At 33.1% G+C, this 18,535-nt stretch overlaps 1 protein-coding gene, 1 long non-coding RNA gene and 2 pseudogenes across 2 annotated transcripts; 3 read left to right on the forward strand and 1 right to left on the reverse strand.

The window, feature by feature from the left end:
* The first annotated feature begins 6,369 nt into the window (after positions 1–6,369).
* On the forward strand, positions 6,370–7,353 carry LOC111992590 (2-hydroxyisoflavanone dehydratase-like; annotated as a pseudogene).
* A 4,179-nt stretch (positions 7,354–11,532) lies between these two features.
* On the forward strand, positions 11,533–12,741 carry LOC111992609 (2-hydroxyisoflavanone dehydratase). Its single transcript, XM_024024481.2, has one exon. It carries the CDS (start codon positions 11,653–11,655, stop codon positions 12,619–12,621), a length of 969 nt encoding a protein of 322 aa, XP_023880249.1. The 5' UTR covers positions 11,533–11,652; the 3' UTR covers positions 12,622–12,741.
* Positions 12,742–14,138: 1,397 nt separating this feature from the next.
* On the forward strand, positions 14,139–15,088 carry LOC111992605 (2-hydroxyisoflavanone dehydratase-like; annotated as a pseudogene).
* Positions 15,089–16,875: 1,787 nt separating this feature from the next.
* LOC111992613 (uncharacterized) lies at positions 16,876–18,314 on the reverse strand. Its single transcript, XR_010629651.1, has 2 exons — positions 18,000–18,314; positions 16,876–17,216 (listed from the first exon to the last, which is right to left on the reverse strand). It is a non-coding gene; the product is annotated as an uncharacterized LOC111992613 (long non-coding RNA).
* Positions 18,315–18,535: the final 221 nt, after the last annotated feature.

The following is an 18,535-nucleotide window of genomic DNA, read 5'->3' on the forward strand; positions in this document are numbered from 1 at the left end:
GGATGTGTGATAGGCCAAAAATGTCTTGACTCATTTGATAAATTAATCAATTAATTAGTCAAGTGAATTAATTAGATTTAATTACATGAAATAAGTGTGGTAGTACAAACAAATCACTGACTAAGTTAAAAGAAGTGGAAGATAAATTTGACACAGGTTTACAAATGGGGAAAACCACAGAGGAAAAATTCCATTGGGTGAATTTAAGGTCACCACTCTCGAGAATCTACTATTATCAAAACAAGCGATTACAAGTAAATGAATCTCAGCACCTAATACCAACCTACAGTTGAACTTTATTCCAATACACAATTAGACTTGTGATGTAGTGGTAATCTCTCATTTCAATGCACGAATCTCAGTACATGACTAACCAATGATGCATGGATCCCAATAAGTGACTAACTCCATAGCAACCCTTTAATTGTTGTAGTTAATTTTCAGCAGCTTTACATAGAAACACCAATAAGATCTTTAATGATGGTGTGAAAGATTTTGCTTGGTTACATAATCTAAAGGCATACAAGAAACGCCGTAAGAACTCTTAAGTGGTTTTGTAGGAGGAGGCTAAGGTTTCAAAAAGAAAATCTTATGAAGCTCTCTAGGGTTATGTTTTTCTTTTTCCACTTCCTTTAAGTAAGAGCTTAATGAGCTCTTCTATTCCAAATATGTTTACACAAACCTTGGGCTTTCCTAGTCCAATAAGGATTATACAAACCCATAAATCTTGGGTTTTCCTAATCCTATAAGGATTATACAAACCAAAAAAAAAAAAGCATTTTAGAATAAAAACGTTGCTGGCTATAGTCTAAATCTCAGAAGCTCGATAAATTGAGACATGTGTCGAGTTTTAATGAATCTCAACAGATCGAGCTTCTGTCAAGACTTGCAAATTGCACTTTTCTTAAGCAGTTCTTGAGTAATCTTCATGTCTTCAATTTAACCACTTGTAATGATTATCTTGAACCTTTTTAGATTTACCAAAATACAAGTAAAGTGCGTTTTATCAAAGGATATGCCAATTACATAAAAATGTCCTTAACAATGTGGATTAAAATTATAAATTATTACATTATTCAACTTATTTTTGCTATTATTTATGGTTCTTACTGCATTTTTTGGCACTATTCATGAGTTCTACTGTACTATTTCAAATTTTCAACTAACTTTTATATTTATCTATAATGCTTTTAGCAATAAGTTTTCAGTTTCAGCAAAATAAACGGTATCCAAACAAACCCTAAAACTATCAAATACAAATAAATATGCGTAAGTTGCAACTTAAAAAAAAAAAAAGAAAAAAAAGTGGGGTGCAAGAAGGATTAATTTTATGGAAAGATCATTGGTGAAAATATATAAGTTTTGAAATTTTGATTATTTATTTTTAGTTAGAGTAGGATTATTTAAATTTCTGAAACTTAGATGATAAAGTTTTAGCTAAACTAAAATTTATCCATTAAGTCAAGGAAATATATCCTAATGATTAATAAAATATATACTTTTAAAATAATTAATAAAACGTAAGATGCAACTTGAGGGGGAAAAGTGTGGGGCCTTATGTGGGCGATTTTAGATTTTAGTTTAGAATTTATTTATTTATTTTTTAAAATTTCTAGGTAAAGAAGTTAAACAAAATTTTTTAATAGACTTTAAGTTGGATAGAATTTAATTTTTTTAAAATTTAAATGATTCTGTTTTACGTAAATTAAACTATTTTTAATTTTATCCCTTAATTTAAAGAAATGTATCTTAATAATTAATAAAAAATTATTTTAATAATTAATGAGGGTAGTTGTTTATTAAGAAAGGAAATTGTTCCCCAGAGAGAGAGAGAGAGAGAGAGAGAGAGAGAGAGAGAGAGAGAGGAGAGAGAGAGAGAGAGAGAGAGAGAGAGAGAGAGAGAGAGAGAGAGAGAGAGAGAGAGAGAGAGAGAGAGAGTCATATAAATTTATTAACTCCTATGAATCTATACAATATGTATATCCTTCCAATACAAATACATATGCATAAGTTGCAACTAAAAAATAATAATAATAATAAAAAATAAATAAATAAAGAAAAACATGGGGTGCAAGAGAGATTTTATGGAAAGACCATTGGTTAATGTATATATGTTTTGAAATTTTGATACTAGAATTTTAGTTGGAGTAGGATTTAAATATTTGAAACTTAGATGCATGTTGTATGTTTTGTTAAAACATTTATTTGTTACTTTATATAAAGAAATTGATAAAAACAAATAAGTTGTTGTCTTTATCAATTGAATCTTAGATGCATGTTGCATATTTTGTTAAAATATTTATTGTTACCGTCTTTAAATAAATCTCTATAAACTGAAACTTAGATGCATGTTGAATGTTTTGTTAAAAAACTTATTGTTATTTTATTTAAAATGCATATGGCATATTTTGTTAAAATATTTATTGTTATTTTATTTAAAGAAATTGATAAGAACAAATAAGTTGTCATCTCTATCAATTGAAACTTTTTTTTTTTTTTTTGAGAAGGATATCAATTGAAACTTAGATGCAATTGCCTATATCCACCTACTTCTCATGCGCCTTATGTTATAATGCTCACGTTAAGATTTCTGTTAACATAGGCGGAGCTAGGGGGTGCCAAGGGGGGCATGGCCCCCCCCTATCTTTTGAAATTTTCCATTAACTTTCTTCTACATTTTGTAATAAATCTAAAACTTACACAAAAATGTATTCACCAACCCCCCCCCCCCCTAAGAAAATTTCTTGCCTCCACCACAGTTTGTCAAGGCTATGAATTTTTGATACTCCAGGATTTACACATTTGCGTTGAGAACTGCTTAAGGTAAAGACTTTCAACCTTTGTTATTTTATCTAAAATGCATGTGGCATATTTTGTTAAAACATTTATTGTTATTTTATCTAAAGAAATTGATAAGAACAAATAAGTTATCGCCTTTATCAATTAAAACTTAGATGCATGTTGCATGTTTTGTTAAAACACTATTATTATTTTATCTAAAAAAATTGATAAAAATAAATAAGTTTTTGTCTCTATCTAAAAATTTGTTTTTATCAAAATATTACTGGAATTTAATGAAGTCACTTGGTGTAACCATGACATCTAAGCCTAAATCTTATTATATAGTATATGATATGATATAAATAGATGCAATTGCCAATGTCGACCTACTTCACATGCACCTTATATTATAATGCTCACATTAAGATTTCCATCAAGGCTATGAATTTATGATACTCTAGGATTTACACATTTCTGTTAAGAACCGCTTAAGGTAAAGTCTTTCAACCTTTGTTATTCTACCAAATCTTTTTTTTTTTTTTTGAGAAATATTCTACCAAATCTAAAGATACTAATTTTGAGCATTAAAGAAAAATGAAGAAAAAATTATTTATCTTATCAAACTTATAGATCATAATTTTGGACATTAAAGAGGTGGAGTCAAATTTTACTACGTTAGAACTTCATACTTTCTCACATGAAATCTCTCTACTTATATATATATATATATATTATATGAGAATCAATTCCGAAATCAAAATCTGTGCCACATTTAAGGGGAGATTTGCCCTTGCGACATTCTATTTTGTGATTAAATGAAGGATTTCTGTTGACCAACTTGTCCCAAACCTGTTTGAAGGATTAGTATAACAAAGTTTCATCTTCAGATTTTTTTTTTTTTTTTTAAAGAAACCGTCTTCAGTTAATTTATGTAACTTGGATAAAGGAATATCTCCTATTGTTGATCTATTGTGGCTCATGATGTAGTGATATTATCTTCCTTTTAATAAAAGTTACAAGTTTCTTATAAAAAAAAAACAAGAAAAAAAACTTTCAAGGAACTTTCTGACATAAACTTTTTAAAATAAGAATTCCAAAAAACTAAAAGGAAAAAAAAGAAGAAGAAGAAGCTAAACGTGTATCAAATCCAAAATTATTATAGAGACTTAGTTTTGTTTATTTTAAAATTATAATTTGGTACATATGATGTGAGACTTGGTTAACTGAAGAAAACTGAAAGGCCAGTAATCAACAGCCAGCTTGATTAATTAAGGGTCATGTTAACGGGTACTTTTAAGATAATTTTTAATACATTCTCAAAAAAAAAAAGATAATTGTTAATAAATTATTTTAAGAAAGTTTTTGAAGCATTTTTATGAGAAATTGTAAAAATGATTAAAATATTAATTTTTTTTTCTTTTTCTATAAATTTTTTTCTAAAATAGTCCACTGACAATGTCCTAATGCATCCATTAACTTTTCCTATTAATTAATTTGTAGCCGTCCTTTTTGAACATCCTTTTTGAACATTTAATTTTTGGCGGTTCTCTTTGAACATAAGTTGTAGCCATTCTAAGGACATTCTGGGCTTTTGCCCCTAATTTTTTTTTTTTATTTAGCAATTTGCCCCTATTTTGAAACTATATAGGGAAATGCCCCTGTTTCGATACTCGATTATCTTAAAATCGAGTTTCAATGAAATACTCGATTCGTAGAAAACCGAGTTATGCTCGATCAAACTTTAAAATAATAAAAAAAAATTGCATGGAACTCGACTTTCGAGAAATCGAGTTCCATGCAAATTTTTTTTATAAGTGTGATCGCTTCATATTCAGGGAAACCTATAGTGGCATTTTTAAGCCCTATAGTGACATTTTTTAGACCTATAGTGGTGTTTTTTTGCAAATTTTTTTAAGTTTGATTGCCCCGTACCAAGTTTAGGGAATCCTATAGTGGCATTTTTATGCCATATAGTGACGTTTTTAAGCCCTATAGCTGTGTTTTCCTTGCAAATTTTTTTTTTCATAAGTCTGATTGCCTCATACGAGGTTTAAGGAGTTCTATAGTGGCGTTTTTAAGCCATATAGTGACGTTTTAAGCCATATAGCAGCGTTTTCCTGCAATTTTTTTTTTTTTTATAAGTCTGATTGCCCCATACTAGTTTAGGGAGCCCAATAGTGGCGTTTTAAAACTCGATTTCTATAAAATCGAGTTCAATGCATTTTTTTTTTTTTTTTAAGTTTGACCGGGAATACTCGATTTTCTACGAATTGAGTATTTTATTGAAACTCGATTTTAAGGTAATCGAGTATCGAAACAGGGGCATATCCCTATATATTTTCGAAATAGGGGCAAATTGCTAAAAAAAAAAAAAAAAAAAAAATTAAGGGCAAAAGCCCAGAATGTCCCCGTTCTAATCTAATATAATTCTATCTCTTCCAGCCCATCCTTGGCTCATTTCCTCACTGTCTTTCACAGTAGCAAAAATTATTTGGTATGTTACTTTGTTTGAAAAGTGATAAAAACTTAAGCTTATTTGATTTTATAACTTCTTTTTCATATTATTTGTTAGGTTTTTAGACCCCTTAAAACACAACAATTGGATTAACCTAGTTTATTAGCCAAGTGATTAACTTAGTCAAATTATGCAAATCTAGATTAACACAATCAAATAATCATATCAAGATATAAAACAGTGGAAATATAAAGAACACAAAGATATGATCACTCAGGAAAACCAAACTGATAAAAAACTTGGGGAGGATTTAACCTAACTATATTCAAGGTAAACTTGAATCCACTATATGAAAGAATCGAAGTTCATACAAAAGGACTTACAAGCACCCACGCTCGACTTCCTAATGCTACCTACTAGTAGAACTTACTGACACAGCCATGTGCAAGCTCTGAATCCCCGGACTTATTCTTTCTTGGATTCTCCAATCAAGTACAAGCACTCCTACTTGCGTTTCTTTAAACTCTAATGGCAGCAACTGAGTTGATCATCAAGGTGTAGATAACATTTCTACCTTGAAAACCCTAAGTTTATGTGAAGGAAAGCTCCTCAAGGATCTCACAAGAGATTCACACAAACTACAAAATATGAGCAACAATACAAGCAGAGCAACTCCTAAAACGTGGCTAGGGTTTTGCCTTATATACCTAGGGTAAAAATATAAAACCCTAAACATTTAATGAGATAGGACTGAGTTGGAAATTCTGTAGAAAAAACATTCTAGCCAACTTTCGATCGATCGAGTCTAACATTTGATCGATCGAGCCAAGCCGAAATGTACTAATACATTTGTAGCCCTCTCGATTCCAACGTTACATGAATTACACAACTTTGAGCAAGCCTAAATAAGATTGAACATATTGGTTTGATCATGGTTTGCCAACATTACACATTAGAGTTCTAAATATATCAAATCCTAAGTCTTTAGAACCTAACATTATTTATAGGGTTTTATGACACTTTTTGATATTATTTATAAATTTTATTATACTATTTAACTAACTTTTAACTCTTTTTTTAACTAAATAAAAAATTTTCATTTCCAACTAAATAAACAGTTACCAACACCCTTAATGGGTTCTTTTGCCATGGAAGTAGAGAAAGAGCTTCTTCCCCTTCTCCGTATCTACAAAGATGGTACGGTTGAGAGACTTGTGGGCACTCCCTATGTGCCCCCATCGCCACAAGTACCAGAAACTGGAGTCTCATCAAAAGACATCACCATTTCGCAAGACCCCTCCATCTCTGCTCGTCTCTACCTCCCAAAACTCGACCAAACCCACCACCAAAACCTCCCCATCTTGGTCTACTTCCATGGTGAGGTTTCTGCATTGAATCCGCCTTTTCCTCCGATCATCATCGCTTCCTCAATAGTTTGGTCGCTCAAGGTCATGTTGTTGCTGTATCAGCAGAGTATAGGCAAGCTCCTGAGCACTTTCTCCCCATTGCTTATGAAGATTGCTGGGCTGCACTTCAATGGGTTGCATCACACGTCATAGATGATACTAATGCTGTCAACAAAGAGCCATGGTTGATGAATCATGGTGACTTTAGCCGAGTTTTTCTTGGTGGTGATAGTGCTGGAGGTAATATTGTGCATGATATGGCAATGAGAGCTGGTGTTGAGAGCTTGCATGGTGGTGTTAAAACTTGTAGGAGCTTTTCTTACACATCCTTACTTCTGGGGTTCAAAACCATTACGGTCAGAGCCTATTGAAGGACATGAAAAGGCTTTGCCATACCGGTGTTGGAACTTTGTGTATCCAAATGCACCCGGTAGTCTTGATAATACAATGATCAATCCCACTGGTGTAGCTAGAGCACCTAGCTTGGCTGGACTTGGATGTTCTCGAGTGCTTGTGACTTTGTCCGAGAAGGATGAGATGCGGGATAGAGGTATTTGTTACTATGAGGAATTGGTAAAAAGCAGGTGGGAAGGAGAGGCTGAGTTGGTTCAAGTTGAAGGAGAGGAGCACGCTTTCCATATCTTGCATTTTGAGACTCAGAATGCAAAGACTTTGGTCAAACGCTTGGCTTCCTTTCTCCTCAAGAAGTAATATTTTTGTGTACTGCTGGGAAAATAGCTCCACTTTTTGGCTGCTTTGAGACTAGAGGAGCTTTCGATGAATGTAAGGGCATATTCAAAGCCCATGGACTTTCTTTTTGGTTCTTGAACTTGGCTGTTTGTACTTGAAACAACCACGGTTAATGAAATGTGTCTGTACTTGAAATGCCATAATTTCACATGCCTCGATGAATGTAAGACCATATCCAAAGCCCACTTACGTACCTTGATGTATGTAATTGTGAATGAAATCCTTTCTGTTGTAATTTTTTTTTGAGGGTGTATCTTTCTCTTTTGTTAGAAGAGAGGGCAATTCTTCGGCCTATCTCTTTAGCCCTTTGGACCGCCTTCTGCCATAGATTTGAGTCTGTTCCCCTCTTCCTATAGTAGTTCAAGCTTTGGAAAGAGATGGGTCGGGCCTAGTTTTGCATTTTGTTTATAACTGGTTGGTTTCGGCCTTCTTCACAATAAAATGAGGTTATTCAGCCGAAAAAAAAAAGAGTTTTCTTTTTCGTTCTTGGAATTAGATGTTTGTAATTGAAATGATAACGGTTAATAATATGTGTCTGTAACTTGAAATTCTATAATTCAGATGAAAGGTTCTAGATCATAAAATATTCCATAACTTTTTACCATAATTTTGATGTGACAAACTATAAGTAATTGTTTATTACTTACACATGAATTCATAATTTTTTCTTCATCAATTATATTTTATCACATCATAGTTATGATAAAAAAGTTATATAATTTTTTGTAATACTAGATTTTTTTTTTCTAATTCAACGTGTACCTTTTAGAATGGATTATTGGATCAATGTGTTTGTTAATTTGTTTTACAAACTACTCACAATCTTTACATCGCTATTTTTGTCCTGGGAAGAGACTACTAGAGTCTCTTCCAAAATTCCAGGCAGAGAGATGGTCTATTTGACAGAGCACTTAGAAAAACTGTACTGAATAAAAAATAAACCTATTATCAGATGCATGTTTCCTAAAAAAACTCAACTACTTATTTTATTTTATTATCAGAACTGTATATACTGAATCACAGAATAAACCTATGATCGGTTTCCTCTTGTTTTATTTTATCAGTTCTATAAAAGGTTTGATGTTTAATAATATGATTTTTGATATTGTATATGTTTTATTTTTCCACAACCTTTTCCAAGGGATTTCATTTTTGTAGTGGAAATTTTCCCGTGATTCGCTGAAGAGGTTATATACTTATATTCTTTAATCAGTTGCATCATGGAGGTGCTGTGTGTGCATGCATGTCTAATAATGTCTGCTGATTTGGATTTGTTAGAGATATATTAGCCTATTAACATAGGCCCAAGCCTAATTCTACTCTGTGTGCAAGCCAAGTCTCCTACTTGTACTAGAAGTCTATTAGTTTAGGATTTAGTCTACTATATATACACATGTTATGATTCATTGTAATACATGATTTGTACTACATTATAATATATTATTGATGTAGCCTTTTAGGGTTTGCTCCGTGGATGTAGGCTGTTAAGCTGAACTACGTAACTTTTGTGTGTTATTGTGTTCTATACTTTATACTTTTGTTTCTGTATCCATACTAGCATATTCAACATGATGTATTAATGCTAATATTTAACAGGATTCATCTATCATTTCCACAGTCAGTTGGGCTTAAAATATCTGTCATAATTTTAAATCATACAATTATAATTTATATGCAATGATTTACGAATATGTTGTTGCAGTGTCTACGACTTGGCATTGAAGTGTGTTTATATAGTATTATTTCAACTCTACAACATATAAAATAAAGATGATATTTTTTTTATTCCACGCGTCTCATTCTTTTGTCAAGTTTTATTTTTATAAAGTTTAGAGTGATTTTAAAGATATTACAAATATTCATTTATTATATTGTTCAGGTATTACCAATCACATTTTTGACGCATCAATTTGTAATTTTTTATTATAAAATTTATAATACCTTTAGTATACTATTATTCAAAAATGTGTACACATTGTGCTACTTTGTTAGTAAACAAGAATAGTCACTTCTTTTTGGTCATTTTGTCCCTTTTGGTTCGACCGCTACTAGAGGCTTGAGCTTTTCTCATCTGTATTCCAGAATAAATCTTTGAATGGATAATTGTTTTCATTTAATGACGTGGGCATTCTACCTTGTCGCAGTTACATCATTTCAAAATTCCACTCCTAGTACAGATTATTCAATCTACTTTAGACTGGATAAAAAAGAATCTGCTTCTGCGCCATGGTACTTTAGATTTTTAGCTACTACTTTGACTCCCATTTTTTGTGCAAGGTCAGAGTATAACCAACATTCAATAAAGGGGTATTGGAGCCTGTCGAAAGGGCTGAAAAGATTCCCATGAAAAAAATTAGGCACTCTTACAAAATCCAAAATCCAAAATCCAAAATCCAAGCCCGAAATATATCTAAATAATTGAGGAGTTGTTGGTTCCTATTCTAATTTGCTGCACGACAAAACAAATAAAGAAACATATAACATGTACGATTTTGAATGATTGGCTAAAGTCGCTGGCATATAATTATATAATTAAAGATACTAATTTTGGTTAAGATGATTGACAATATATGCTTTGTTAACACTACAAAACAAATAAAGAAACATATAACACGTACGATTTTGAATGATTGGCTAAAGTCGCTGGCATATAATTATATAATTAAAGATACTAATTTTGGTTGAGATGATTGACAATATATGCTTTGTTAACATGACTGACAATACATTATGGGGGTAAGGAAAAGGATTCCTTACTTGGAGGAGGTATCAGAAGCATGGGCCAACTATTACACAAATAAGAAAATTAGTATCAAGGGTAATTCCCCTTGAATCCAAAACCTCTCAAGTTGGAACACTAAGGTGACAAAGAAAAGGATTCTGGGAGATGTATAGATATGTCATGCCAAACCCACGTAAAAGAGGAAGTGTCAAGGTTCAAAAGGTTTAAACCTTTACCCATTAAATAAGCAGATTAGAGAAGGCTCAGTTTAGTAGGTGCGGGTCAGAATATTTTGTTAGAGAGGCCAAATTGTGATACAAATATATTAGTCAAGACTTGAATCAAAATAAATTATGACATACATGTGTAAATATATATACACACATTTATAAACTTAATATTTTAATATTAGAGTAGGTCATAATACATAAATATATTGTATACAAAATTATTAACTTTACGAATTTCTAAAAGTCTATAGTGTCGTTTTTCCTAACCTATAATATCAAGCCATGTGTCTTACTTCTTCCCCGGCTTCTATTTTATAAAAATTTATAGTGTTAATTTTTTTTACCACACACGTCTCATTCCTTTGTCGAGTTCTATTTTATAAAATTTGGAGTCAAGGATATTAATTTATAGTACCTTCAGTATACTATTTTTCAAGAATTTATCTACATGGTGCTAATTTGTTAGCTAGTAAACAATAATAGTCACTTTCGCCTATAAAAAAAAAAAAAAATTTAATAGTCACTTTCTTTTTGTCATTCTGTCCCTTTTGGTCCGAACACAAATAACTAAGGCTTGAGCTTGGCTGTATTGCAAAATAAATATTTGAATGCATAATTTTTTGACAGATAAAAGTCCCTTTCTTTTTGAGCAAAATAAAAGTCCATTTCATGATATGGACAATTCGACCTTTTAATTTGCGGTACGTTACATCATTTCATAATTCTATCGCTAGAAAGAATTATTGGCTTATTTCCGCTTTTAAGTACACACACTCTTCGTTCTGGCGCTTTTGCGCCATAGTACTTTAGATTTCTAAATGCACAAGCGTCTCTCATACTTTGCCTCCCATTTTTGTGCAATAATAAGTCCAAAGTATATAGCAAACATTCAAAAGAGTAATTGGATCGAAAAGATTCCAATACAAAATTAAGCACAACCTGAAATATATTTAAATAATTCTCTCTCTCTCTCTCTCTCTCTCTCTCTCTCACGTATAACAACTTTCTACTCCAATTTGCATGATTGGCTAATGAAGTCCACAGCATATAATCTAACACAAATGTGGTTTGGTTAAGATGATTGACAGTACATTATGGGATTTTTATATTGCCATGTGAATCATGTGAAGTCGGTGGAATCCTCAAATAATACTTAAATTTAAGCCACTAATCAAAAGAACCAAAGTCAATGATCCAAACAGATTGATAGGTGGGGAATACCAGTTGAGCTTTGCAGGACATTGCTATATATCACAAAGTATTTGGAGCTCAATTGTGCAAAGCTTGAACCATCCTCAGCTCCAAAATATGGCTTCCATTGACAAAGAGGTGGCTACTGAGCTTCTTCCCTTCCTCCGAGTCTACAAGGATGGTTCAGTTGAGCGATATCTAGGCTCACCAATTGTGCCACCCTCACATGAGGACCCAGAAACAGGAGTGTCATCAAAAGATATCACCATTTCTGAAAACCCCACCATCCCAGCTAGGCTTTACCTCCCAAAACTTACACAACCAAACCAAAAATTGCCCATCTTGGTCTACTTCCACGGCGGAGCCTTTATTGTTGAATCTGCTTTCTCCTCTGACCACCATAGGTACCTCAATGATTTGGTCTCTCAAGGTCAAGTTGTTGCTGTATCAGTGGAGTATAGGCTAGCTCCTGAGCACTCTCTCCCTATTGCATATGAAGATAGCTGGGCTGCATTTCAATGGGTTGCATCACACTCTGTGGATAACTATGCTGATAAAGAGCCATGGCTGGAAAATCATAGTGACTTTAAACGAGTTTTTGTTGGCGGTGACAGTGCAGGAGCTAATATTGCCTATAATATGACCATGCGAGCTGGGATTGAGGGCTTGAATGGGGGTGTTAAGATTGTAGGAACTTTTCTAACTCACCCTTTCTTCTGGAGTTCAAAGCCAATAGGTTCAGAGTGTACAGTGGAACATGAGAAGTCACTTCCATGTAGGCTTTGGGAGCATATATTGCCGGGTGCACCTGATGGCATAGATAATCCAAAGATGAATCCTTTGGGTCCAAGCGCACCAAGCATAGCTAGACTTGGGTGTTCCCGGTTGCTTGTGAGTGTTTCTGAAAAAGATGAGCTGAGAAATAGGGGTGTTTGGTACTATAATGCAGTGAAGGAAAGTGAGTGGGAAGGAGCAGTAGAGCTAGTTGAAGTGGAGGGGGAGGGTCACGCTTTCCAGATTATAAAATTTGGGTGTGAGAATGCTAATAATTTGAACAAACGGTTGGTTTCTTTTCTCCTCAAGTAAAGTCATCCTTCATGAGGTTTCATGTTTGTGTGTGTGTGAGGCCTTAGTTTTAAGAGTGCTTGAAAACTCAAACTTTATGATTCTTGAAGGCTCTGTTAATAAAGGAAAATTATTGTTTTACGCTCTTTAATTTACATTCTGTATAAACCATGTCCATATTTTCGAGTCATATGGCTTAGCTTGCCCAATTAGAGTTGTGAGATCAATAATAAAAAAAACAATCTCAACCTTCACCTAATGCTATGCACTAACGGCTAATGAAATCAACAAAAATTCTCATAGTTTATTTAGCTTCCGTTTGAAAGCACGTTTTGCGCATTTCCCCACAAAAGCTTTTTTTTTTTTTAATCCCGTGCATTATTTTTGAGACTTATAAGTACCTTCATTTAGTAACATTTTTTTTTTAATAAAAAAAATGAGTCCTACAGTACTATTCACACATTTAAAAATTATTTTGCTATAGTGTTTTCAGTTTTCAGTTTTCAGCAATAAGTAGTATCCAAATAGACTCTTAACCTCCTTTCCCATTTTCTCTCTCCCCTCACTGTGTCTCATTTTTTCTTTGTTTTTCTTGACAGCCAAACAAATCCAATTTCATGAAATTCACAATTAAACAACACTTGATTGTTTGAGCTTAAAGCTATGCTTTAACAACACTACGGGTCTGTTTGAAATCCGCTTATTTTGTTGAAAGTATTATAGATCAAAGTAAAAGTTAGCTGAAATAGTACAATGATACTCATGAATAGTACAAAAAAGTGCAGTGACGCCATAAATAGTAGCAAAAATAAGTTGAATAGTAAAATAAGTTGACAAAATTAATCATACCAAACGGACACTATATCATTAAATTATTATTTGATTTGACATTAGGTTTACCGCAAGAAAAGTTTACTAGTATATATGGAGATTACCCAAGTAGTATAAATGTATTTTCACTAGAATTCAACATTCAAATCTCAAATATGTTAAAGTAGTTTCTCTCATGGAATGATATATCCTACATTAGGTATATATGTCTTCTCTCTCACAGTTGGTGGGTCTCTCAAGAGAAATATATACCCAATATAGGGTATACCTCTTCCCTTCCCACATATAACAAATAATTGGGGACTTATTGGCTCCTTAGTTAGCATGGAAATTAGCTCCTCAACAAAAAAAAAAAAAAAGTTAGCATGGAAATTACAAAGACGGGTATAAATGCACTTTCACAAAATCCAATATACAAAACCCAAACCTCAAATATTATATCGAAAGGACTCCCTATAACATATCACAAATAAATAATATATTGAGGAGTTGTTCGGTTCCCTATTCTAATTTCCACCAGGACAACCTCGACAAAATAAACAAAGAAACTTGATATATATGGATTTGGTTAACATGACCGACTTTGATGGGATTTATACGCTGATGCAAATTCAAGCCACTGAACATAACCAAGTTAGGAAATAGCAGTTGAGCTTTGCACAACCCTGCTATATATCACAAAATATTTGCATCTCCTACTCCAAAATATGGCTTCCAATGACAAGGAGGTGACTATTGAGTTTCTTCCGCTCCTCCGATTCTACAAGGATGGTTCAGATGAGCGATTAATAGTCTCACCAATTGTGCCACCCTCATTTGAGGACCCAGAAACGGGTGTGTCATCAAAAGACATCACCATTTCTGAAAACCCCATCATTTCAGCTAGGCTTTACCTCCCAAAACTCACTCAACCCAATCAAAAATTGCCCATCTTGGTCTACATCCATGGTGGAGATTTTGTTATAGGATCCGCCTTCTCCGCTGACCACCAACAGTACCTCAATGGTTTGGTCTCTCAAGGTCATGTTGTTGCCGTATCAGTTGCGTATAGGCTGGCTCCTGAGCACTCTCTCTTCCCATTGCTTATGAAGATTCCTGGGCTGCAATTCAATGGGTTGTATCACACTCTCTGGATAACTATGTTGATAAAGAGCCATGGCTGGCAAATCATGGTGACTTTAAAAGAGTGTTTGTTGATGGTGAAAGTGCAGGAGCTAATATTGCCTATAATATGACCGTGCGAGTTGGGATTGAGGGCTTGCATGGTGGTGTTAATATTTTAGGCACTTTTCTTACCCACCCTTTCTTCTGGGGTACAAAGCCAATAGGTTCAGAGCGTAGGGTAGAAAATGAGAAGTCTTTCCTCTGTAGGCTTTGTGAGTATATATATATCCAGAAGCACCTGAAGATGAATCTGTTAGGTCCAAGAGCACCAAGCTTGGCTAAACTTGGGTGTGATCGGTTGCTTGTGACTGTCGCAGAAAAAGATCAGCTGAGAGATAGGGTTGTTTGGTTCTATAATGCAGTGAAGGAAAGCGGGTGGGAAGGAAAAGTGGAATTGGTTGAAGTGGAGGGAGAGGATCATGCCTTCCATTTTATGCATTTTGGGAGTGCTAAGAATTTAATCAAACGCTTGGCTTCTTTTCTTCTCAAGTAGCCATCTTTAATGAGGTTTCAAGATTTTCTTATGTTCTTTTTAGGATAAGTATTATTGCACACACTTTTACACCGTTAAAAAATAATAACTAAAATTGTGAAATTGTGACTTGAAGTCACAATTTATTAATAAGCACTACTCTTCTTTGGAAGCTTGACTTTTATGGATGATGGAAAACTTAAGCTTTATGATGTTTGAAAGCTTTTTTATAACTTATTAATAAGCTTAACTTGAAGTCACAATTTATTAATAAGCACTGCATTATATAAGTGATTATGAGAATCCCTAATTTTAACTTAATCAATAGTCTTTTGAGTTTAGAGCTAGTTTTTAACGCCAAGTGGTTCGGGAACTTCACAGCATAATGTAATTAATTAATTTTGTACAAGAGTCACTAGAAAAGGAAGTTGGATTCCAAGGACAGAGCTAGGACTTTGAGTTAAGGGGGGCGACTCTGACCTCTAGTTCGCAACTTCTTAGCCAGGGAGATTTTTTTTTTTTTTTTTTGAATTTTTGATGTGTGCATTTGCTGGGCAAAGACAAAATTATTCTGTTTAAAACTTTTTAAAGGGCCAATTGTTTGTTTGAGTAAAATTGGTTAATTGGACTTTATTTTTTTTAGCTTTGCTATTGGTGATTTTTGTTGTTGCACAAATGTTTTTGGGCTAGTATATGTTGTTTCAGATTTTAGATCTATAAGTTTTTTTAATGGCCTTTAAAATGAGGAAAGTGCTAGAGGTATATTGTTGATATAGTGAGTGATTATTAGTAAATAAAAAAGTGATGTAAGTGATAGGCCCAGATGCGAATCAATAAGAATTTGTACCTCAACAGTTTATAAAAATATTGTAGATAAGTTTGTAATTGTAACGTTATTCTAAAAAGAATCAATAATTTGTTAAGGGGAAAAATATAATTTTATAGAACAAAATATAATTTTAATGCCTTTGTCCCTGTTGGCATCATTAGATAATGAATGAGCTACATAGTTACATTTTTCATGAACTTCTCTTATATACCCTTGTTGAAAGGTTTGGATTGATTTTTCACAAAGTCTAGAGCTCCCCAGGGGAGTTTTTGAATGATTGAGAGATTGAAAGATGACGGAAGTAAGGAGAATAAGAGGATATGGGGTTAATATGGTTTGGTCTTGACAACCTAAGCATTATTATGTTGTTTCTTACAATAAACCCCAAGTAAAATATATGTAGGAGTTAACCTAATTTTACACGGACCCACAATATATTTGGGGTCTCTTGTGCCATGAATTTTCTAACACAAACCCACCAATATCTTTAGCTCTTTTTTTAGGCCCTCACCATCCACCAATGATATATATCAAAAATTGAGGAATCTTAATATCTTTATTGTTGGAAACCCTTGGTACAATTGACCCAGAAAAAACTGAGTCAATTCCCAACACTTTTAGATGAAAAAGTCTCTTCTCACTATACCCCTCCCAAGCACAGCTTTCATCAGAATCTCCTTAAAACAAAATTCATTTGATCATAAATTTTATAAGAAAACATAAATGTGATTGGCCCTATTTTCCCAGGATAATAACTTGCTCATCCAACCATTAGCTTCCAATTTATCCTTTATGTAATTGAATTTTGGGAGGCATGGATAATACCTCTAAACATAAAAATAAACCAAGTATAGTGATTAGGGGTCTCTCTGAATGAGACCCCTGTCTGTCATGTCCCAAACCCAATACTTGGATTTGTGACCTTGACCGGCATGTTAATATCATACTTAAACCCGGTATTAACAAGAACCAACTAAACTTATAAACAAAAATCTTCCCTCTTTCTTTTCATTCTTGTTTCTTTACATTCTTGATATAACTTTTCACTTGATATTTAGAGCATCCACATTTGTACTTCAAGGGATAACATAATCTACCAGTTATTCAAATTCCACACTTTCACATAATAAATCTCTAATTAGACTAAAATATACAACTCCAATTAGAAGATCCTAAAATACACAATACTATAAAGCTAAACATTAAATTGCTAAATTAGGATCTATACTTTTAAAACTAGAACCAACTCCTCCCAAAGCTCGACTAAGGCTCCCTTTGCTCTAGAATAAAACCTACTGGCTGAAAGAGTGGAAGGGCAAGCTACACAATTCAATAAGGATAAGTTACACAAGAATTTAATAAGAATGCATGTGAATCAAATAATTTCATTTTATAAATATTCAGATAGGAGAATATCTTTTCATGAATAGTAATTTTATACTATTCATTGTAATAACTTATAACCTTTCAGACTAAATTTCTTTTATTTATTACAAAGTCACCAAATATAATATTGATTGTTTAAAATCACACACACACACACACTCACACACATATATATATATAGTAGTGTCGGAATTGCATGAAATTTGGCAGGTTGAAGGGAAACGACGTTTTGATCCAAATTCATGACAAGTCATAAGTGTCACCAAAATTTAAAAGAATTATTTCATTAGGGCCCCGAAAACAGTGTTTTTGCTATTTATAGTAATATTTGGCTTTCCTTAATAACTTTTAGTTTTTAAGTCAGAATAAGGTCTCGTTTATTTTAGGACGACCCTTAAGGTTAGTAGTTTATGATTCTGAATTTAACTCAATTTTGCTATTTTTGGTAAATTCTGGTATTTTGTCATCTAATCGCGTAATTAGTGCGAATCAGGGTTTTCAGGCCTTTTTTTTTTTTTTTTTTTTTTTTNAGCCTAATCTACCTTCAACAAATCACTAACACAGTTTCAAAACTTCTTAAAACACTATATATATATATATATATAGATATAGACTTACAAGTTCATGATTTCCTAATTTTACAAACCACAAATACCATTACTAAAAATTCCATGAAGAAATCATGGATTCTAAGGTGAGAGTAGCTAGAACCCTTACCAAGTTTTTGGTTCTTGAGGGAAAATAGAAATAGAATCACTTTTGCATGAAAGAATTTCCCATTTCTAATTGCTGGACCCGAAAGTATGAAAGGTAGAGAGCCTGAGAGAGTTTTTGAGTTTTCTAGTTTCTTTGAGAGAGTATGAAGAAGAAATAAGATGGAGCTTTATTTTTCTTTTGATGTGTGGACCCGTGGTTTGAGAAAAGGGACTCAAGAGAGCTTCTAGCTCTTTCCTTAAGAGAAATGAGAGCAAATTGAGGTGAGAATTCTGATTTGTTTGGACCGATGGGAATAGAGAGGGAGAGAGCTTCTTGGTTGTTCTAGTTGTTTTGAGAAAGTCAAAGAAGAGATGAGGTGTATATTGCATGGCTGGCTAGGTGTTGGTCTTTGGGTCAAAAGAAGATAACACAAGTCACCATGCATGATACTTTGGCATTACATGTGTTGAATTTCAATTGGTTGCATATGTAGGTAGAATTTCCACTATATCCTTCTCTTGACTACCTAATTACAACCTTAACCATGTTATAACATC

This window comes from Quercus suber, unplaced genomic scaffold (genome assembly GCF_002906115.3).
Source record: "Quercus suber isolate HL8 unplaced genomic scaffold, Cork oak 2.0 scaffold_7, whole genome shotgun sequence".
NCBI classification, from domain to species: domain Eukaryota; kingdom Viridiplantae; phylum Streptophyta; class Magnoliopsida; order Fagales; family Fagaceae; genus Quercus; species Quercus suber.

Excerpts from the sequence above, each read along its gene's own strand:
- LOC111992609 (XM_024024481.2), top strand. The coding sequence starts at position 11,653 with ATGGCTTCCATTGACAAAGAGGTGGCTACTGAGCTTCTTCCCTTCCTC.